At 36.9% G+C, this 20,079-nt stretch overlaps 1 protein-coding gene across 4 annotated transcripts; it reads left to right on the forward strand.

Moving 5' to 3' along the window:
* The first annotated feature begins 242 nt into the window (after positions 1–242).
* On the forward strand, positions 243–18,527 carry men1 (multiple endocrine neoplasia I). 4 transcript variants are annotated; one of them, XM_079457776.1, is made up of 11 exons: positions 243–344; positions 1,318–1,387; positions 2,568–3,051; positions 3,173–3,381; positions 7,016–7,144; positions 7,330–7,370; positions 7,486–7,573; positions 10,417–10,553; positions 15,653–15,785; positions 17,295–17,468; positions 17,540–18,527. In XM_079457776.1, exons 3-11 carry the CDS (start codon positions 2,616–2,618, stop codon positions 18,029–18,031), a joined length of 1,839 nt encoding a protein of 612 aa, XP_079313902.1. In that variant the 5' UTR covers positions 243–344; positions 1,318–1,387; positions 2,568–2,615; the 3' UTR covers positions 18,032–18,527. The 4 variants fall into 4 exon arrangements, with proteins under 4 accessions (XP_079313902.1, XP_079313901.1, XP_079313904.1 ...); XM_079457775.1 differs by lacking the exon at positions 243–344 and adding an exon at positions 8,027–8,077 and having other exon boundaries at positions 1,194–1,387; XM_079457778.1 differs by lacking the exon at positions 243–344 and having other exon boundaries at positions 1,201–1,387; positions 2,568–2,780; positions 2,895–3,051.
* The last annotated feature ends 1,552 nt before the right edge of the window (positions 18,528–20,079 follow it).

Genomic DNA, 20,079 nt, shown 5'->3' on the forward strand with positions numbered 1-20,079 from the left:
CCGGGAGTCTCCCGCATATTGATAGCGGCTCCCTGATGCCCGCAAATGAGTTAAAATATCCCGGAATCTAGAGCGAGTGATCAAGAGCGCGCATGCGAGACAGAGACTGTGCTTCAACACATGTAGCGCACGCACAGCAGAGAGGGAGCGCGATACCTTGCGTGTGTGTGTGTGCTTGTGCTAGTCTGCGTGTGTGCCTCGTGAAGCGCAGGTAATACAGAGAGCATCCTGATTGGCCCGTTTCGGTAAATCAACCAATCAATTGTCAGTGTGGGCGGGCTTTTATCTCTTCTCCCTAGTCCCGAACTGAATACTGGGTTTAATGATTGTAAAGACATGTTGAGGTGAGTTCATCAAGTTTTATTTGATTTCATGCGCATATTATTCAGGTCGGATAACAACTAGCTACGTGAAAACACCTTAGACATATTTAAAATGGCAATGGAATGTAAATAAAAGCAGTTTACATGAGAGAGAGAGAGAGAGAGGGAGAGGGGGGGAGAAGAGATTTTATTTGTCATTGTGCAGTAGTACCATACAACTAAATTTGCTTGTGCATCCTCTAAAACAATACTCACTTTCATATACACACTCACACAATAAATAAAGTATAAAAATATAAAACAATAACAGGGCATCCGACATTACTCTGAAGTCCCCTTGCATAAAAGCCCCTATCTATAAAGTGCAACTGTGCTGACTGGGTGGTAGGGGTGTATGATTGTTCAGTTCTATGATGGCTCTTGGGATAAAAGTATAAATAGAATAAGCAGCTTATATAAATAGTATAATTAATCTAAATATAGAATGAAAGCTTGCAAGAAAAGTAAAAGGCATATGATGTAGGAAATAGGCCTAGGCCTACTACATTTGCAGTGTGTGTAAATAGTTATTTTATTCATTCATTGTTGTTATATTCAACTGCATTTCGCTACACAAGTAAAGTGCAGTTCTGTGGTGAATTGTCATATCCTTGTCCTTCATTTTTTTATGGGGGGGGGGGGGGGCTGTGTGTCTTCGGGACACCTCCCTGAAATGACTTTTTGCAGGTTGGGATGTCTGGGTTAAATAGGCATTCTACTGTGTGATTTTTGGGGTAGGAGAAATGTCTGGTGCACTCTCTATCACAGTAGGTGGCGATAATGCGCCTTAGCGTTGGTGCTACCCGCCATAAGTCTGAAACAAGAAGAAGAAGAAGAAGAAGAAGAAGAAGAAGGGAACAGGAAGTGTTTTTATATCGCTGATATCGGTGCAATATGAACAAGCATAAATCGCTGTTTAGAAGTGTGAACTAATTGTATATGTATCTTTTCCTAGTGCCTGTCCCTCGACTGCGCGGCAAAAAGCACGGGCAAAACAAAAGCATGTGGATATAATTCCAACAAAGGTATTTTTTCCAGCATAAAACAAAGCAACCATTTATCGCGTAGAGAGTACAATTGGGAATGATATCTAACGTAATTGTAAAACCTTATTTGAAGTAAAAAAAACATCAGAAACTTACAGTAATGTTTAAGCTAACGTTAGCTAGCTGCAGCATCTTTTCACGGCCGTCTGCATATACGCACTTGAGTTTCTACTGGGTTTGTGTTATTACGTTGTTTTTGTTGGCTCAAATTTCCAACACTCATGATTGTTCGTGCTGTAATAAGTTAAAGATGGCGTTAACACACTGGGACAACAGATTATGTTTTAAATTAAGTCCACTCTTTTGATACTTAAATTTTTAGGCTTAACTTAATGTAGCATATTGAGAACTAGTCTAACATGTTAACTCTTACTGCTAAAGCGATTTCTTTTTGCTTAATTTATTTTGCTTTAATATTGAATGCAAAAGTTACACGTAAAACATTATATCATACACGTGTTACTGGAACTTCCCCTAGATTAGAATTTATTGACAAATTATTTAATTTACAAGAAATTCTTTGAAGAATTTTGTATATCTACGTGGTCGTTAAAATTACCACTATATACTGGTGTATAACGTATATACACACTAAAGTTTCTGGACACTTGAGTGAAATGTTTCTCAATATTTAAAAAAAAGTTTGATTGAAGGTTTATCCTATGCTTACATGTCTGAAATTTGTTTGTAGACAAAAATATACATTTGCAAAATATACATGTTTTTCATGACAAAACCGAACATTTTATTTGATAATAAATGTTTTTAAATTGGTGCAAATAAGAGCATAGAATAGATGGGAACTCCTTTCATATTGTTTTAAAAGCATCTAAGGGTAAAACCTCAAGAAGCTAGCTTGATAAAAAAAAAATTGTTACAACATAATTCCCATAGTTTTCTTCGTTTTATTTTATAATTTTGATGAGTTTATTATTATTATTATTATTAATAAATTGAATTGTGGAAAAAATATATTAACACATGTGAGTTAATGTCCAAAAACATTTGACCGGTAATGTAGATCAATATACTTATGCTGTAACCACAGATGGATTCCCACATAGTAGGCATACAATACTCATGGTAAATACAAAAGTGTATGAATGAAATATTGTTTTGATGTTCTGACTCATTAACTGAATATTCTTGTGTTTTTTAGAAAAGCTCCCATTAGACATTAGATCCTTCAGCATCTCATTCGTTAACCATGGGGCTGCGATCAGCTCAGAAGAGGCATTTTCCTCTCAGAGGAATTGATGGAGTGGTGCAGCTCTTCCAGACTGAGCTTAACAAGCCGGAGCCAGACCTGGCCTTGTTGTCCCTTGTGCTGGGTTTTGTAGAGCACTTCCTGGCTGTCAACAGAGTTGTTCCTGTAAATGTCCCAGGGGTTTGCTTCGAACCTCTGAAACCTGACATCCTTAACTCTTGTTTTCCCACCGTGGAGGTGACTCTTATATCTGCCCTCTATGAACGCTTCACGGCCCAGATCCGTGGTGCTGTGGACCTGTCGCAGTTTCGCCGGCCTACTGGAGGGTCCAGCCGCGAGCTGGTGAAGAAAGTCTCGGATGTGATCTGGAATAGTCTCAGCCGTTCATATTTCAAGGACAGAGCACACATACAGTCTCTGTTCAGTCTCATCACAGGTAGAACTTTATAGATATTTATTTTATGAAACTTGATTGATAGAGCGAGAGAGCGCAACTCTCTCTCAATGGCTCTGATGCAATGTTGATTCATATTAAAAAACTTTTCTCTTCTTGTAAGGCACAAAGTTGGACAGCTCTGGAGTAGCATTTGCTGTGGTTGCTGCATGTCAGGTGTTGGGTCTGAAGGATGTTCATCTTGCTCTCTCGGAAGACCATGCCTGGGTAATCTTTGGCAAAGGTGGTGAAGAGACAGCAGAGGTCACCTGGCATGGAAAGGGCAATGAAGACAGAAGAGGTCAGACTGTCAATGCTGGAGTCAGTGAGAGGGTACGGAACATATCAAGGGTTTATGGGTGTAAGGGTGTAATGTACCAATCTAGACAATGCTCATTCTTTTAGTACTATTTACCACATTTTAAAGAAATAGTAGATTCATTAAACCAATTAATGCCCATATAAGATTTATTACTTTTTTTAGAATAACAATTTTAAAAATGACTTTCCTTTGGGCCTTCTCTCAACTAATTTGATAATAGTTTTTCACCTGAACCAGTTTTGAATTAATCCTGGGTTCCTAATGATTTATTTTTCTTTGCTCTCTATTCCAACTCGTCCTATAAAAAATATGTATTGTTTAATTACAGTTTAATCAGACGTTCAAAAAAATAGTTATTGCTTCTTGTATTTCTAATAAGTTAAGTCACACTCAGCGAGTACCGTCTCTAGCAAAATACATTTTAAACAAAACCACAGACCTTATTATGAAGAATAATGAAAACATGTTCTTTCGGAAAGAGTAATGTCCTGACCTTGCAGCTGCCAGAGTTCTAACCAGGTCCAGAAATACGATCACACAACCCCAATTTTATCAACCCTTCACTGGCTACCCATTAAGTATCGTATTAGCCTTCCTGGGATAGCCTTCCGACACTATTTGAGGATCAGACACACTCGCCCATTTTAAATCTAGATTAAAGACACATCTTTTCAGCCAAGTATTCGCTTAATGCAAAATATGCTTAATAAACCACCGGGAGACTGCTGACATTAGATATTATTTACTAGGTGTTTATATAACAAGTTAAACTATTCATATACTGTGTTTTACCTTTTTTGTGTTTGTGTTATTTTCCCCTGTAAAGCTGCTTTGGAACAATGCAAATTGTGAAATATAAATTATATAAATTGAATTGAATTGTAAAAGTAATTTTATTCACGGCAACACTATATTTTACAGTAACAATCACCCATTATAATTCTGTATCTTATACCTCATTTGTTTTAGGCTGAATTTATTTATTTATTACAGTTCATTTGACTGCTCACCATAGTTATAATCAAGTTATGAAAATGTACTAAAGATATCAAATTATGTTTTAATAATGAGATTTATTATTTATTTACGTTCTGGCTATATCATATAGAAAGATAGACAACAAGTATAACAATGAATATATGCACAAACAATTATAGTACAGTATGACTGGTGTTTATAAACTTGTGTTTCTCTTGATTCCTCCTTACTCTATTAGATGTTTATTTGTAGCGTGTTGTGACTCTCCGTCTTTAGGTTTGTTTTTTCTCTTGCTTTTGCACTGCGAGTCTCTGGCGACTCCACAAGCGTCTCCCAAAACGGGGGTTTGTGGGACGTTACGTTAAAGCGGTCACACTGTGAGCATCATCGCGCATTTCAACACAAGTTTTACTTCGGCTCGTCTATAGTTGAACTTTATTAAACTATTAATAACTTTACAAAAGTCAGTCTGACTACTGAAATACGTGAGAATGAGCTTTTTTAATGTGCAAGCGCAGATACCTTCACCCCTGCACGAACATGACGGGGAGAGAGAAAGCGCCGGACTGGAGCGAATCTAGAAACTAAAGCCTGAAAGAAGGTCAAAAGAGTATTTGATATTTTACTTTGTTATTGGTGCATTAATTCACAAGTTTTTCATCAAAGCTCCCAACTTGCAGAGCGCCTAGTTTACTAAGTCTACTTATTTACATTCCGTGGAATACACGGCAGTGTTTCCCCTAGGTTTACGGCTTTGGGGTCTCTATATTTTTTTGCAGCGGAGGTCCTGACAATCAACCAATCTAATGTATTATCAGGCCATTTACTTTGTATTCTGATAGCCACAGTCTATATAAAACATAGAAGGTCTGGTAACTGAGAAAATGTGTTGTAGGCTCTGGTGCTGAAGCAAAGTCCTAGTGGTCTATTTAAAATAAAATAAAAAAACAGCGCTCACGGAGCGGAATGTGTTCAAATGAAGCGTGTCTGGCGCTAAATAAAGATATTCGGAGATATAGGGGAAAAATGTAATCGACATAAATGTCCGTGACTGCGCGTGATGTGTACATCTCAGTTATGTAGACGCGCTGCGCAAACCATAGAAATAGTCTAAGGTAATGGAAGGGGAAAAACTGCAAGAAATAGAAAAATATCTTACGGTGGACATTCTGCTGTAACAGAATATTCCGGCCAGCCCTAGCACCAGCAGAGGTCACTGTGTGTTCACAAAGAGCGCGAATGAGGCGTCAAGCGCGAGTGATTTACATGTTAAGTCAATGCAAAGACGCGATAGACGCGCTTGCGGCGCGAATAGCGCGAATGAGGTGGCGCGAATGATGCGAATAGCGCGAATGACGCGAGTTGAAAAATCTGAACTTTGGCGAAAATTCGCGCCGCGTTAACCAATCAGGAGCCTGCTCTAGTAGTGGCGCAGACGACGTAGCGAGCAGAGGCAGAAATACAAAATGGAGGACAAGCTCATCTCAGTGTGTGGACACCCAGAGCTATATGATACGTGTTCATATTTTTTTAAAAATAGGAATAAAAAGGATCTTGCTTGGAAGAAAGTGAGTGAGGAGGTCGGAGAATCTGGTAAATTGTAAAAACATTTTCCTGAAGCGAAAGAGAGCAGGAGAGAGAGCACTATGTTTCTCGAAGTTCAGCTGTGTTGTTTGTTCACACTGCATTTGGGTGAGGAATGTTATATAAACAGTGGATATAACGCTGGATTGAACAGAATCAAGTCACAATGTGCAAAATAAATGTGTCGGAAATGCACAGAAACATATTTTCAAAACATAAGCCACAAATAGTTAAATTAATGGACATTGTCCGTGAACATCACATAACTAAGCTGTGCCATACAGTTCTAGACCTGTGTAAAGCATGGAAGCATAAAACTACTCCGTTATAATGAATATTTTTGAACGGAACATCATCGGACAAAATCACAATTAAATCACTATATGCTGTTTGCCCTTTCTTGACAATATGTTGCTGTTGCTGTCATTGATTTGAAATGCAACTGACAGTTAATTTGAGAGGCCGAGGGCTCACGCACACACACAAACTTATCGGAAGAGAGTGAATGCGAACAAGAGTATGTTAGTGAAGCGGAGCTGTGGTTCGCTCCACTTAATATTTCGCTCAATGACTGCGTGCTTCTCTCAGTCACTCACGGACCTAGCAAACGCTCCGCTTGAGCTCACGCTCAACGTAAACCAAATACTGCTCAGACAAAATGTGTCTTGTAAGCCTAATTGTTTTCAGTTTATAATAAACTTCTTGAATAAATGTCTCAGTTTAAGTAGTAGGCTGATAAAGAGCAGTTATGTTTCAGTCTGACATTCTTTGACATTACAGCCAATATTTTGTCTTTTTTTTATTTAAGAATGTGCCAAACATAACTATAATAACTGATAAAGTATATTTCATTTTCGCTACTTTATTTCTGTGAACATATAGCTATCATAGTGCAACATTCAAAATAAACGGAAAGTGCACAAGTGACATGGGCAATTTGGCGACTACATGAGAGAGTGTTTGGCGCTGTTCTGTTCAGAAAAAATAAAACTTTTTTTTGTTCCTTGTTTCAGTTTTTTATTTTTGTTTCTTGTATGTTCAAAGCAGGGTTTTGAACAGGTTCATTTCTCTTTCTTTCTTAAGAGCTGGCTGTATCTTAAAGGCTCCTATATGAAGTGTAACAGGAATATGGAAGTAGCATTCATGGTCTGTGCCATTAACCCATCTCTAGATTTGCACACAGACAGTACAGAGTTACTGCAGCTCCAGCAGGCAAGTCTCATTTGCTGTGATTACATTTATTCTGTGATAACTGCAATTACATTTTGAATTATTTGTTTTATATGTTGAAACTCTTGTTTAATCCTTTAATAGCATTAAAAGCATATGCATGTGTATATTCAAGTATTGATGGATCTATTCTCAAAGCAAGTTTGTCTTACAAACTTGTCTTACAGAGGCTCCTATGGCTGTTGTATAATCGAGGTGATTTGGAGAGGTTAGTCCTGTTTATGACTAAATAAAAGCACAAGCAGACACAAGACCTGGGGTCTGCATATGGTACATATCTCACTTTAACTGAATGTTTTTTTCTTTTAATGTTTATACTAAAGCTATCCTATGGCAATGGGCACTTTAGCAGACCTTGAAGACCAGGAACCCATGACAGGCAGGGAAAGCCCTCTATCTATTCACCTGAAGGTATGACATTACAACTGCAGATATGCAGTAAACATTCCTTTAGTGTTAGTCAAACAGGTAATCTATTAAATTGGAAAAACAAAGTTTCATCAAAACAATGTTTTTTGATCTTCATCGTAATGTACAAACTGAAATAACTGGAGCAGGTAAAGTAAACAAAATAACAAACAAGTGGAAAAGGAAGGTCTAAAGACCATACGCTCCCAGCGTTTCACACCATCTCATTAAGCACCTGTTGCTTTATCCTGTGGTTCTTCCTGCAGTGGTGCACGTGGACCTCGGAATAAAGGAGCATGACGTATATATGGCTCCTTCACGGTCTATGCATATAGCAGTGTTTCCCACACGTTGATATTACTTTTGTGGGCCGTCCTGGTATATTAATGGCCTCCCATGTATATTAAGGTGTCACATAAAATTTTGTATTAATGTGTGATAATGACTATCTTCTAGGGCTCCAATCAAATTGTTTGTGCCCCTATCCAAGTCCAGTGCACGCTCCAGGTATATTAAGGTTATTAAAATATTACTATTTAACAGTTCAGCTTAATCATGCATTATACTAAAAGTAATAGCCTAACATGTAGTAGCAAACATGAATGACAGAATTAGTCTTTTCAATTTATTCAAAAATCAGGATTAGATTAAACATTAAAAGGATACTCTTTATCAAGAAACTGCAGTTAAAATGCTTTTATTGCAGCTGGACAGGAGTTTGTCCTCATGAGGAGACAGAATAACTGTGCTTCATTCAACACTGCCTCAGAACTAAAACACTCAACACCATATTGGCAAGGTCACTCGGTTGTAGTGACATATATAAAGTATCTTTTGCAGTATCTTTTGCTTTAAAGTCCCTGTGATCCGGAAGTTGCGATCGTTTTTACTATCGTTTTTAGTTATTTATTTTATGTTGGCTTTCCTGTAGCTCAGTGGTTAGAGCATTGCGTTAACAACTCATAATAGACTCATGTCAATGACTCATAATAGACGTCTCTAGCACATATGGAAATAATGTGGTGGCACTAGGAAACACGTCTGCTCGGCCCATTGATTTGCACAGATGACATGTCACCGCGGCGCAAGCTCTGTAAAACCCCGCTGTCTCTGCCCACTTTTGTATTGTTTGGCTTCCCAAATAATAATGCTAATGTTAACATCTGATGGTGCTAATGTAACCTATGGACAACCTATGGTGGTAGTAAACTTCAACATTAGTCAGATGTAAATCTTACATCCATGGAAATTGATAACAGATAGTAAACAACACGTTTCCTCGTTAGACCTTCACTAAAATTTGTGACACAGTCCCCCAATATTTTTGTGCACTGTTCTTGTTGGGCATTATTTATGTTTGATTTTACTTGAAAGTACATGTTGTCTCTGAGGATATTTTGCAGTGTATTAGGCAGGATATATGTTTGAAGTAATGATTTCTGGGAGCATCTCTTTCGGTAGATTTGTAGGTATCTAGGTCTAGCATGCATGTTGTCAATTTAGAATCTAAATTTTAGATGATCTAATGAATATAGACTGTTCACCGTGATTTACGGTAGAAAATAATTGCAATTGCTCCTTAGGGGAGCTGTAGTTGTAGTTGATCAGCTAGTGTAGCTTCTGGTTGCATAGTTATCATTTTTCTCTAATATCATAAATTTTATTTATGAAGTAGTTCATAAATTCATTATTGTACTTCTGATATCCAAAATCAGAAGTCTTGTTAACGATTTATTTTTTTGTTGATTAAGCCAGTGTGTTAAATAAATAACCTGTTTGAGCTGGTGTTCTTCTATTAGTGATGAACAGTAGGCGGATCTAGGCATTTTTGGGCTTTGCTGTAATTTTTTTATACTATGCTTCCATGCTTTACAAAATGCATGTATTTGGTTTTCTTAAAGCTGCGCTCCATTTTTGGGCTGCTTTCTTTAGAGCCTGAGTGTGTTTTATAATGTGCACTTTGACATAAACTAAGTTTAATAAATGCTTTAGAAGTATTGTTAATTATTAGTTCATGTTAACTAATGCCTTAACTAATCGTTTACAAATAGCACCTTCTTGTAAAGTGTTAACATTTTCTTTAATTTACAAAAGCGCAATGTTTTGTTGTTGTTGTATATAAACACACACAAAATTAGACTCTTGACAGTTTCTTATGCAGTAATGTCTTTCATTCCTTTCAATAATTGTGCTTATAATTTTACTTAATACCATTTAAATACGTCTGGTATTTTTAGGTTTCTTGAAGCATCCTGGAGATGTTGCCACAGTTCTTCTGGATTTAGTCTGTCTCAGTTTTTTCATGTGAAAAATGCAATTGTTTCGTGGCATTCCAGACAGACTGAATGACGATGAGATACGATCTCTGTGTGTAGCACCGACTGTTGTCAGAGTCCTTGTGCAAAAAATCTCATTGGATTATTACAATCAATGGCTCAATGAATAATCGGAAATGTAAACTGATACTTCCTACAGACACACTACAGCAAAATATAGAAATAAGTGACTTAAAACCATTTTTAGCTGGTAAAAACTAGAGTTCTAAATATTTGGGCCATCACTGTGTTAAGAACAGAATCTGTAAAACATATTTTAATCTAAAGGTTTTAATCTAAAGGTTTCTTTAAAGGTTTATTGATCTTGAAAATATAAAGACAACAGAGATTGATGTAAATTAAGAAAGTCCTTATAAACTAATTATTAATTTACAATTATAAAATTCACACGTTTAGAGCTATTAGCTATTATTAGCATGGGCTAAACATGGTTTCATTCAGAAACAAATAGCACCTCTTGTGGGATTTTAATAGAGCAGCAGCATAATTTGTCTCTTTTGTTTATTTCAGGCTGTCGACTCTGCTAAAAAATATTACAACAACGAGCACATCTACCCTTTCATGTATCTGGCAGGTTACCATTACAGGCACAGAAATGTTCAGGAGGCTTTGGGAGCTTGGGCAGAGGCTGCATCAGTGATGCAAGAGTAAGTCATGCACCACAGAAATCTGTTCATTACTTGAGCTACATTAAAGTTACCTTTTAAATTTAAAAGGTTAGTAAACCCAAAAATGTAAAAATAATTAGTCATAATTTACTCACCCTCTTGTCATTTTAAACCTGTATAACTTTATTTGTTCTGTAGAACACAAAAGAAGATATTTAAAAAAATGTTGGTAACAACAGCTGTACCCATTGACTTGCATTAGGTTTGTGTCCATACAATAGAAGTCAATTGGCACCGTCATAGAGGTTCGAAATGACAAGAGACTAACTAAATGTTGACAGAAGTTTTATTTTGGATGTACTATGCCTTTAAGCTACCATTTTAGTGAAAATGCTCTGTTGCTTCAGTTATGCATTTTCACTTTTCTTCACATTTTATGTGGTACATCTTTTGGCGCAGCAATGTTTATGAATTAAGCCATTTAAGCCCTGTTAAAGTGAAATTTCAGAGGCAAATAAAAATGTCCTTTCTTTTTACTTGCCCTCAAATCATCCTGAATTAGAATATCATCAAAAAGTTTATTTGTTTCACTAATTCCATTCAAAAAGTGAAACTTGTATATTATATTCATTCATTACACACAGACTTCAAATGTTAATTTCTTTTAATTTTGATGATTATAACTTGACAACTAAGGAAAATTCAAAATTCAGTATCTCAGAAAATTTTAATATTGTGAAAGGTTAAATATTGAAGACACATGGTGCCACACTCTAATCAGGTGATTATCTCAAAACATCTGCAAAGCCTTCAAATGGTCTCTCAGTCTAGTTCTCTAGGCTACACAATCATGGGGAAGACTGCTGACTTGACACCTTGCACAAGAAGGGCAAGACACAAAAGGTCATGCAAAAAGAGGTTGGTTGTTCACAGAGCTCTGTGTCCAAGCACATTTATAGAGAGGCGAAGTGAAGGAAAAGATGTGGTAGAAAAAAAGTGTACAAGCAATAGGGATAACCGTACCGTATGACTTTCTTCTTGAATAATATTGCAGTCGGAGTTGTAATACCACGCAAGGCTGGCCCAAGCCTTTATTGGGCCCTAAGCAGAATTCCATCCCCTTGTGCCCCAATACAATATGGACTATTGTCAATGTTTTAATGCACATTTACAACTAATAGAATTGTTAGATTTAAAGTGTGTTTGGGATGTGGGAATGTCATAAATCCTAAAACAAACCTTGCATAACAAGTGTATTGTGATTGTCAACATTTGATCATTTCCATACTTCAAATTTTAAGTGAACTATCCCTTTTAAATTTTGAGCACAGACCGTAATCATATAGAGGTTGGAGAATCATTAATTCAATGTATTTAACTCTTTGCAAAGATTTTTATTTTAATCACAACCTATTTGTGGTTAAAATAAAAAATATTTTTTAAATAAAAATCATTGCAGAGTTAAATACAGAGACTGTATCCTATTGGAACAAAACAAAACATGCTGCGTTCGTCACCGGAACTTACATTTGCCTAACAAGCCTAAGGTTCACACTCAGGCGAGGGATAACAAAAGGTAGATATTGATGTAAATAGTGCTCTTAATATGGATATTTCTCTTAAACAAACGAGAAAATATTAAATTTCTTTTAAAAATCAGTTTGCTTCAGATCACCTTTGTTTAAGCCACGGAGCAGTGTTGAGCAGTTCTTTGATGGTAACGTGGTAAATCGCGCTATTTGCGTGTTGAACGCTTGAACATTTTAAGTTTACTCACATCATTCGTGCGTGAAATTCGCTTCATTACAGACACGATTTGCGTCATGGGAGGGGCTTCTGCCTCTAGTAGGGCTCACGGCCCTATTAGAGCAAGCTCCTGATTGGTTAACGCTGAACTAAAAAGTTCAGATTTTTCACCTCTCGCGAATAAAGCGGCGAAAATTTTGCATTCGCGCAAAACGCACAGCAAGTAGGTCTTTGCATTGACTTAACATGTAAATCACTCGTGCTTAACGCTTCATTCGTGCTTTGTGTGAACCAGTGGTCTCCAACGTGGTGCCCGTGGCCACCTGGTAGCCCGCATGAACTCTGTAAGGTGCCCGCTAAACACAGTGCTCACCAATAATGCTCAAGACAGTTGACAAATCTGTGACTATACCGATCCGCCAAGTGCTACATCGTCATGAAAGTTTATTATTAGCAAGTCTTATAAGCTTTAATATATTCAAGGGCATAAATATCTGAAAGAAAACTGAATTTGGTTCTGTGAGCGTAAAAATAAGGCATCACATGTTTAAAATTTGTAAGTATGTTATCAACAAGTAGCCCTCTAGAGGATTTTGGATATTTTGGTAGCCCTCGCTTACAAAAAGGCTGGAGACCCCTGGTGTGAACACACCCTTATAGTAAGTACATACCCCCCCAAAAAAGGGCTGCTGCTTGATGTCGTGTTGGTTAGTAAAAAATATTTTGGAGGTGGTCAAAAAGGTAGTTAAAGGTAGTAAATTCATCTCTATGATTCCTGCATACACCCTGGTTAGAAAATGGTAAATGAGACATCAATGGAATCGGCACGGACCAATAGACAAAACAATCTCATGATTAATGATACATTTCAAAATGGTGGACAATCATCCCTTCGTGACAGAATCGCAATCATACTATCTGGCATTACACGAGGAATCCACAGACACAGGGATAAAAATAATTCGGACAAACATTTCAAAGGTTGCAGGCAAAAATGGCAATTTACTTGCGTTACTGTATTGCGTAGGTTTTTTGTGTGCTTGTACTTTAAGTAGCTTTTAAAATCTATTTTTTTTACTAAAGTATGATTTGTGTGAAGTATTGTACTTCGTTTTATAAAAAAAATCACATCCATTACTGAGAAAAATTATTATGAAAACATTGCAAGGAAAAATACGCAACTGTAAATTTCTCCAGTGTATGTTGGGCGTGAGAATGAATTTGCACCTATACCGGAAGAGCGATAGAGACTGAGAAGTTAGTAGGTAGTGCACCAGTCCTAAAAGTGAAACCCAATCGAACTCTGACTGCTGTAGACAATGAAGTAAACCCCTGGCCATATTTAAGCAACCATTTCAGCTCAAAAAATATTCTGCTTTACACAAAATTTGACTTCGTTGGTGTTTGCTTCACATTGAATGGTTGTATTGTTTGAAGTGTTTTTTTTTGTCCATTTACTTCAAATGTATAACATTTGCTTGAGAAAGCCATCGTATTAATGTTTTACTTCTGTTGTGCTTTCCACAATGAAGCTTCACACACTCAAATATGAGTGAAGTAGATAAAAAAGAAATGGACTGGGCTCAGTGTTCAGTGTTTTAAATGTTTTAATTTGAGGGCCAGTCGTGGCCTTATGGGGCAGACATTACAGTCGCATAGGCTCATTATAGTTGCACATTAGCTAATGGTGAGAAACTAGACAGGCATGGCTCGTTTATTCGATTGGCAAGGACACTACATTTGCTTTTGTTGTAAAGTTTTTTTACTAAAGACGGTGTCAAAGACTGGACGAAGCATCTGCCAAATGTTAATGTAAGTACAGAATCTAAAAATGTTACGGAATTGTGATTGCGAGGTTGGGGCGGGATGATTGTGTTTTGCCTAGAGAGGCAGCTGAGCTTTCCCCAGCCCTGCATGTTTCGCGTATTAAAACGTAAAACAAAAACTAACCCTCTATCTTCTCTCAATTGGTAGTCGTCTAGCTTTTGTTAAAACTAGTAACTTTGTATTAGCACCTATCGTACTATTGCTCTTTTATGACATATAGCTTATTGCTCCCTGAACTTGTTGTAAGTCGCTTTGGATAAAAGCGTTTGCTAAATGTAAATGTCTTTTGGACTCTGTGGCTTGAGACACTGCCCATTTGCCCTCACAGGCTAAGGGGCCTCGAAGGCGAATTTAAACTGTAGCTGAAGTGGAGTAGAGAGGATTATATATATTTTTTTACATTTAATAAAAAACAGTATAACAGTACATAGTCACTCTCAGCATCACCACCAGTATTTTCCACACTGGATTAATTTTTTTTCTCTTTTGCGTGAAAATGGCCACTCCAATGGACTAATCTGTTAAAGCCTGCCTCCTTGTTAAATGTCATGTGTCTGATAGCGGAATGCCGCAAATAGGAATCGTGAATCATGAATCATTCGCTATATCTGGCCTGTATTAACAGTGTTTTGTTTTATATTGCGAGTGTGACCAAAAACACTTGAATGCAGCGTAATCTTAATGCAGGGAAATAAAAGGAAATGAATCGCAATCATTCTTAAAAATTTATCAAGGTCGATATTTTATGTATTTTTTTATTAATCGAGCAACCCTACTTGGTGAGCATTAGAGACTTCTTTGCTTTTTTCAAAAGCATTAGAATATTGGCTATTTTAAGTTAACTGTACAGTAAACTGTATCCTCTCTTATTTATCTGTAGCCACAAATTCATCAACCGTGCTCATGCTATATAATAAGGAAATATATCTAACATTGTACGTGTACTCTGGCCTTAATTCTTCTAATTATCGTTTTATCAGTTTAATTAATTTAGCTCCTTCAGATAATCCATCAAAATGAACTAAATTTATCTGGCACTGTAGCCAGAGGTTACAGTATCATAGCATCTCTACTTAAGCTTTTGGAATATTCATCATAATGTAATATTATGTAAATGTAACATTTGCAATTGCCAGCATTGTCTGTGTTTCCTTAAACCTCTAATGACAGGGTAAGAAGAGACAGTATATTTCTGCAAGTGTCTTGTCCAGGGATAATCGGGTATTTCCTACCTCTAAAGTATTTTTTACCACTTCATCCATTGAAGTTTATTCTCATGTCCCTTTGTTGTAAAGGATATCTTCAGAAAATATGCCTAGAACTACTGCTCACTCCCATCCCATCCTTTTCCTGTTCTTCCTGTTTCCTTTCCTTTAGGACTACATTAACTACCTCTCCTGCACTGTGTACCTTTGTTTTAGTGTATTTTAGTGATGCTTAAAACTTTGTTTATGAATAATATTATACAAAATACAGCAAGTGTGACAGTGTCTTGATATAAAAATTTACATTTCCTTACAGTTTGAATGCATTTAATTTTAAAACCTGTTTTTCTTTGTCTACAGTTACAATTACTGTCGAGAAGATGAGGAGATCTATAAGGAGTTTTTTGACATTGCTAATGATGTCATTCCCACCCTTCTTAAAGAGACAGCATCAGCTGCTGAAAGTGGAGAAGAGGCTGAGGGGACAGTAAAGGTAAATTTAAAAGCATCAACACGCTAAGAAATAGTTCTCCAAAATGAAAAATAATTTACATAGCCTAATGTCATTTCACATTTCCATGATTTCAGTTTTTTTTTCTTTTAAACATTCTTTGGACAGGGATAAAATAAGCCTGGACTAGGTTTTAATAAATTAAATTAGGACATTAATTAAAATGGTGTGATAAATTCTGGGTGAATTACCACTTTAAATATAAAAATGTTCCTATAAGGCAAAGAGCTGGCCTATTCTAATCTAAAATGTTCATTTTAAGTAATTTTTAGAAATATGCCTTACAAAAACATTACTTGTGTGCATTTTGAGACAAAACAATGCTGTAGTGAAACTTTTTTATCGCGTAAACGTACCCTTAAAGTACATCAGTGACATTATTAAAACAAACTGCTTTAACACGAATCTGGGAAAACAAATAAAAACACTGTATTATGCATGCCAGACCAGTGGGTGACAATGTCTCGCTGTAAATAAACACGACACACCAACGCATACCCTTTTTATGATGAGTACCGTTGTAAGATAAAAACGCTTTAATACATTATGCCGACAATTATGTGTGTTTATTGTTTGTGTATATAAATACTATGTCTCCACGGGTCATAGTGGTGCAGTAAATATTAATAAGGATGTCACGCAGTACAAACATACAGCATTGAGGTTGGAATTGTTGTTTTGGGAATAATTAAACGCCGCCTTCAGAGTTTACATGGAGACAACACCACTGTCGTTTTCAAAGACTTTGAGACCCGATTTCAAAAGTTTTTGTTTTCAGTCCTCCAAAACACTGCTGTCATGTAAATAAACAGCCAATACACATAAAAAGTTTTCATGTAAATAAACAGCCAATACACATAAAAGGTTTAAATTATTTTTGATAATGTAAATTCTAACATGTCAAAATTGTTAAAAAAAAACATTTAATTTGGCAATATCACTTTTGTTTTGTTAGTTCTTATCTAATGTATTTTAAAACACTGCTGTCATGTAAATAAACAGCCAATACACATAAAAAGTTTTCATGTAAATAAACAGCCAATACACATAAAAGGTTTTCAGTTTTTGTTTAAAATAAATGTTTGTGTAGAGTCTAGACAGAAAACAGCTTGCACTGACATCTTAGAGGCCATTTACACAAGACCATTTTTGTCTTGGACTAGTTTTAAGACCTGGATGAGAAACCATTTCAAAGATCTGCATAGAAGAATGTTAATGCTGCCATTTCCATAAAAAATAAATTAAATTGTGACCAGGGCAGTAAAGCAACATAAAAAAAGTGCACCATGACTCATGCATTATATTCCAGGAAACTTTGTACAATTTTGAGAGCTAAGGGAAATTATGTCATCACTGACATTGAACCTGGTGTGAATCGTGAACTACTCTTTTACTTTAAATATTATTTTAAGAAGGTTGTGATCCTAATCACAAGCCGAAGGTCCACCTAATCTTCTTTTCTTGTTTTTTACTCATGCTTTTATTTTAAAGGACCATCCCAAACAGGTGGCTGCCTTATCTGCCCTTCAGGACTCAGAGTGTTTTGCTTGCTTATTACGGTTTTATGATGGAATCTGCAAATGGGAAGAGGGAAGTCCTACACCAGTGCTTCATGTAGGCTGGGCTACATACTTGGTGCAGTCCCTCAGTCGCTTTGATGCCCAGGTAAGACCTGTCAAACTTTATTGGAGTTTTATTATAATGTTATGTATATTCATTAATTTGGTTTGTCTCAGATTAGACAAAAAGTGGCAATCATCACCAAAGATATAGAACCCTTGGATGATGATGACCAGTCTAGTGACGACCCACGTGAGGGACGAAGACGGGGCCCGAGACGAGAATCCAAGCTAGATGAACAAGCCGGATCGTCGCCTCTAGGTGCAGCCTTGCCCCCTCAAAACCCTGTTCCCAGAAAAGTGGGAGGAGAAGGAGGACGAAGGCGATCCTCTGCTGGAGTTCGAGGGAAAGAAACGGATGGGAAAAATGAGACGTCATCACCAAGTCCTACAACTCACCAACAAACAGTTCTGGGGGGGCCGGTGGTGGTTTTCCATAGTGAGAAGATGAAGGGCATGAAGGAGCTGCTCTCTGCAGCCAAGATCAACTCTAGTGCCATTAAATTGCAGCTCACAGCCCAGTCCCAAGTCCAGATGAAAAGACAAAAACCCACACCTTCTGGAGATTACACATTGTCCTTCATGAAGCGCCCTCGCAAAACTCTTTAAAATCCCCTTTGAGAGTTATTTCATCAATAGAGTTATACCACTTCTTAGTATGACTGACAAAGACTTGCACAAATATTTTGATAAAGCATAGATGATTGGATTTTCCATCTAACAACAGAAATTGTGTTTGTTTTATTATTTGATTATAATTTTATTGAATTGCCTTGATTCTATATGGATTATTACAGTAAATTATTTTTGATAATGTAAATTCTAACATGTCAAAATTGTTAAAAAAAACATTTAATTTGGCAATATCACTTTTGTTTTGTTAGTTCTTATCTAATGTATTTTAAATGCCAGGGTTCTTAGTCTACATTGTTGGGTTTTGTATTTTTGTTATTTCGCATAACTGCCCTTTATCATATACCTCAACATTGCCATTTCAAAGCGAACTTTCTTTTTGAGAGATGAACAGTTAATTCTGCTCAAAACATTTAATACTTTACTTGTTTAAGTGTATGTTTCAATAAATGAAATGGATAAATAACACTTGAAGTCTGTTTTGTTCTCTTATTCATTTACATGTTGTTATTAGGGCCCGAGCAGTGCAGAGCCCTATTGTTTCTGTGTTGTTTATTATTATTATTAGGGTTCGAGCCCGTAGGGCTAGAAACCTATTGTATTTGTAGGTTTTATTATTATTTTTCCGCCGTATTTGGCGTAAAACTGATCGTTCAGCCCAAACCATAAGGCCGACAGAGCTGAGACTCGGTCAGATGGTAGTAGTCTTGATGGCTACTCAGACACATGGACCCAGCCAAATCGGCCCATAGGTGGCGCTACAGTGATAAAAAGCGCTTTTATGCTCATTACTCCTAAACCGTTTGTCGCACACCCAAGTGTCTTATATCATTGTAATCATTGGCTCAAAACTTAAAAAACGTATAGGTCCGATTTCATTTCCGGTATGCAAATTTTTTCGGTAATTTGCATTTTATGCAAAAAAAAAAAAAATGAACTAGTCTCTGGATTTTTGCCGGATCGGAACCAAACCAACGCTGATGAATTCTGTGGAGTGTGATTGTAAATAATTATCGAAAAGAAGTTGAAATCTCGATCCGTGGTGGCTGGGGGGCGACAAAACGTCTGAACCGGAAGGGGCATATTTGATTAAAATGGTTATAACTCGTGAACCGTTTGAGCTATCTTTATGCTTGGACCATATGTTTATACTCTCAGTCTGAGGTCACAGGATAAAAAAGTCGGCGTTTGGCCTCTAGGTGGCGCTATAATATACATTTTCTCGAAAAGGGCAATAACTACCCAAGAGTTTGCCCTATCAACTAATTTCTTGGTATGGTGTGTCTTTGTGTCATGTACCATGATTCTAGAAAAGGACATTGGCGTATCTAAAAAAACATGGCCGCCATCGGCCAATGAAGTTTGAGCACTCCTTAGACTGACTTAACGGAGGCCGATCGAAACGACACTCGCTGGGCTTGTTCGACTCATGGTCACGAAGGTCTGTAAGAAAAATGAACTCATTCGGCCACTGGGGGCGAAATAACGTTTTTGGAGTCCTTAAACAATTGTGTATCACGTGACATTTGACAAATACTCAAACTGTTTACGTCATATGATAGCTCTCCTCATTCTGAACAACTTTGCCTATGGAACCACTTCTGTCGATCAAACGGTTCGTGAGTTATCGCTGATGATGTCAAAAACCTACTTTCGAGAACTCGTCCTAGGTTTTTCGATTAATCGGAACCAAACCGATTCAGATGACTTCTGTGGAGTGTGAATATCAATAATTATCGAAAAAAAGTTGAAATTTCCTTTCAAGGTCGCTTAGGGGCACCAAAATAAAAAAATGGGCGGGGCCTATTACATTTAAATGGCCATAACTCAATAACTATTAGAGATATGATCATGGGGCTTGAAACATATGTGAAGACCATCACTCAGAGGTCACATACGTAAGGGCGTGGCGTTTGGACACTAGGTGGCGCTATAACAGTAAAAATGGCTAAATTGACGTGTTTTTGGTTACAAAAACAATTGTGTATCACGTGGCATTTGACATATACTCCAACTATTTACAT

This window comes from Barbatula barbatula (genome assembly GCF_947034865.1).
Source record: "Barbatula barbatula genome assembly, chromosome: 1".
NCBI lineage: Eukaryota > Metazoa > Chordata > Actinopteri > Cypriniformes > Nemacheilidae > Barbatula > Barbatula barbatula.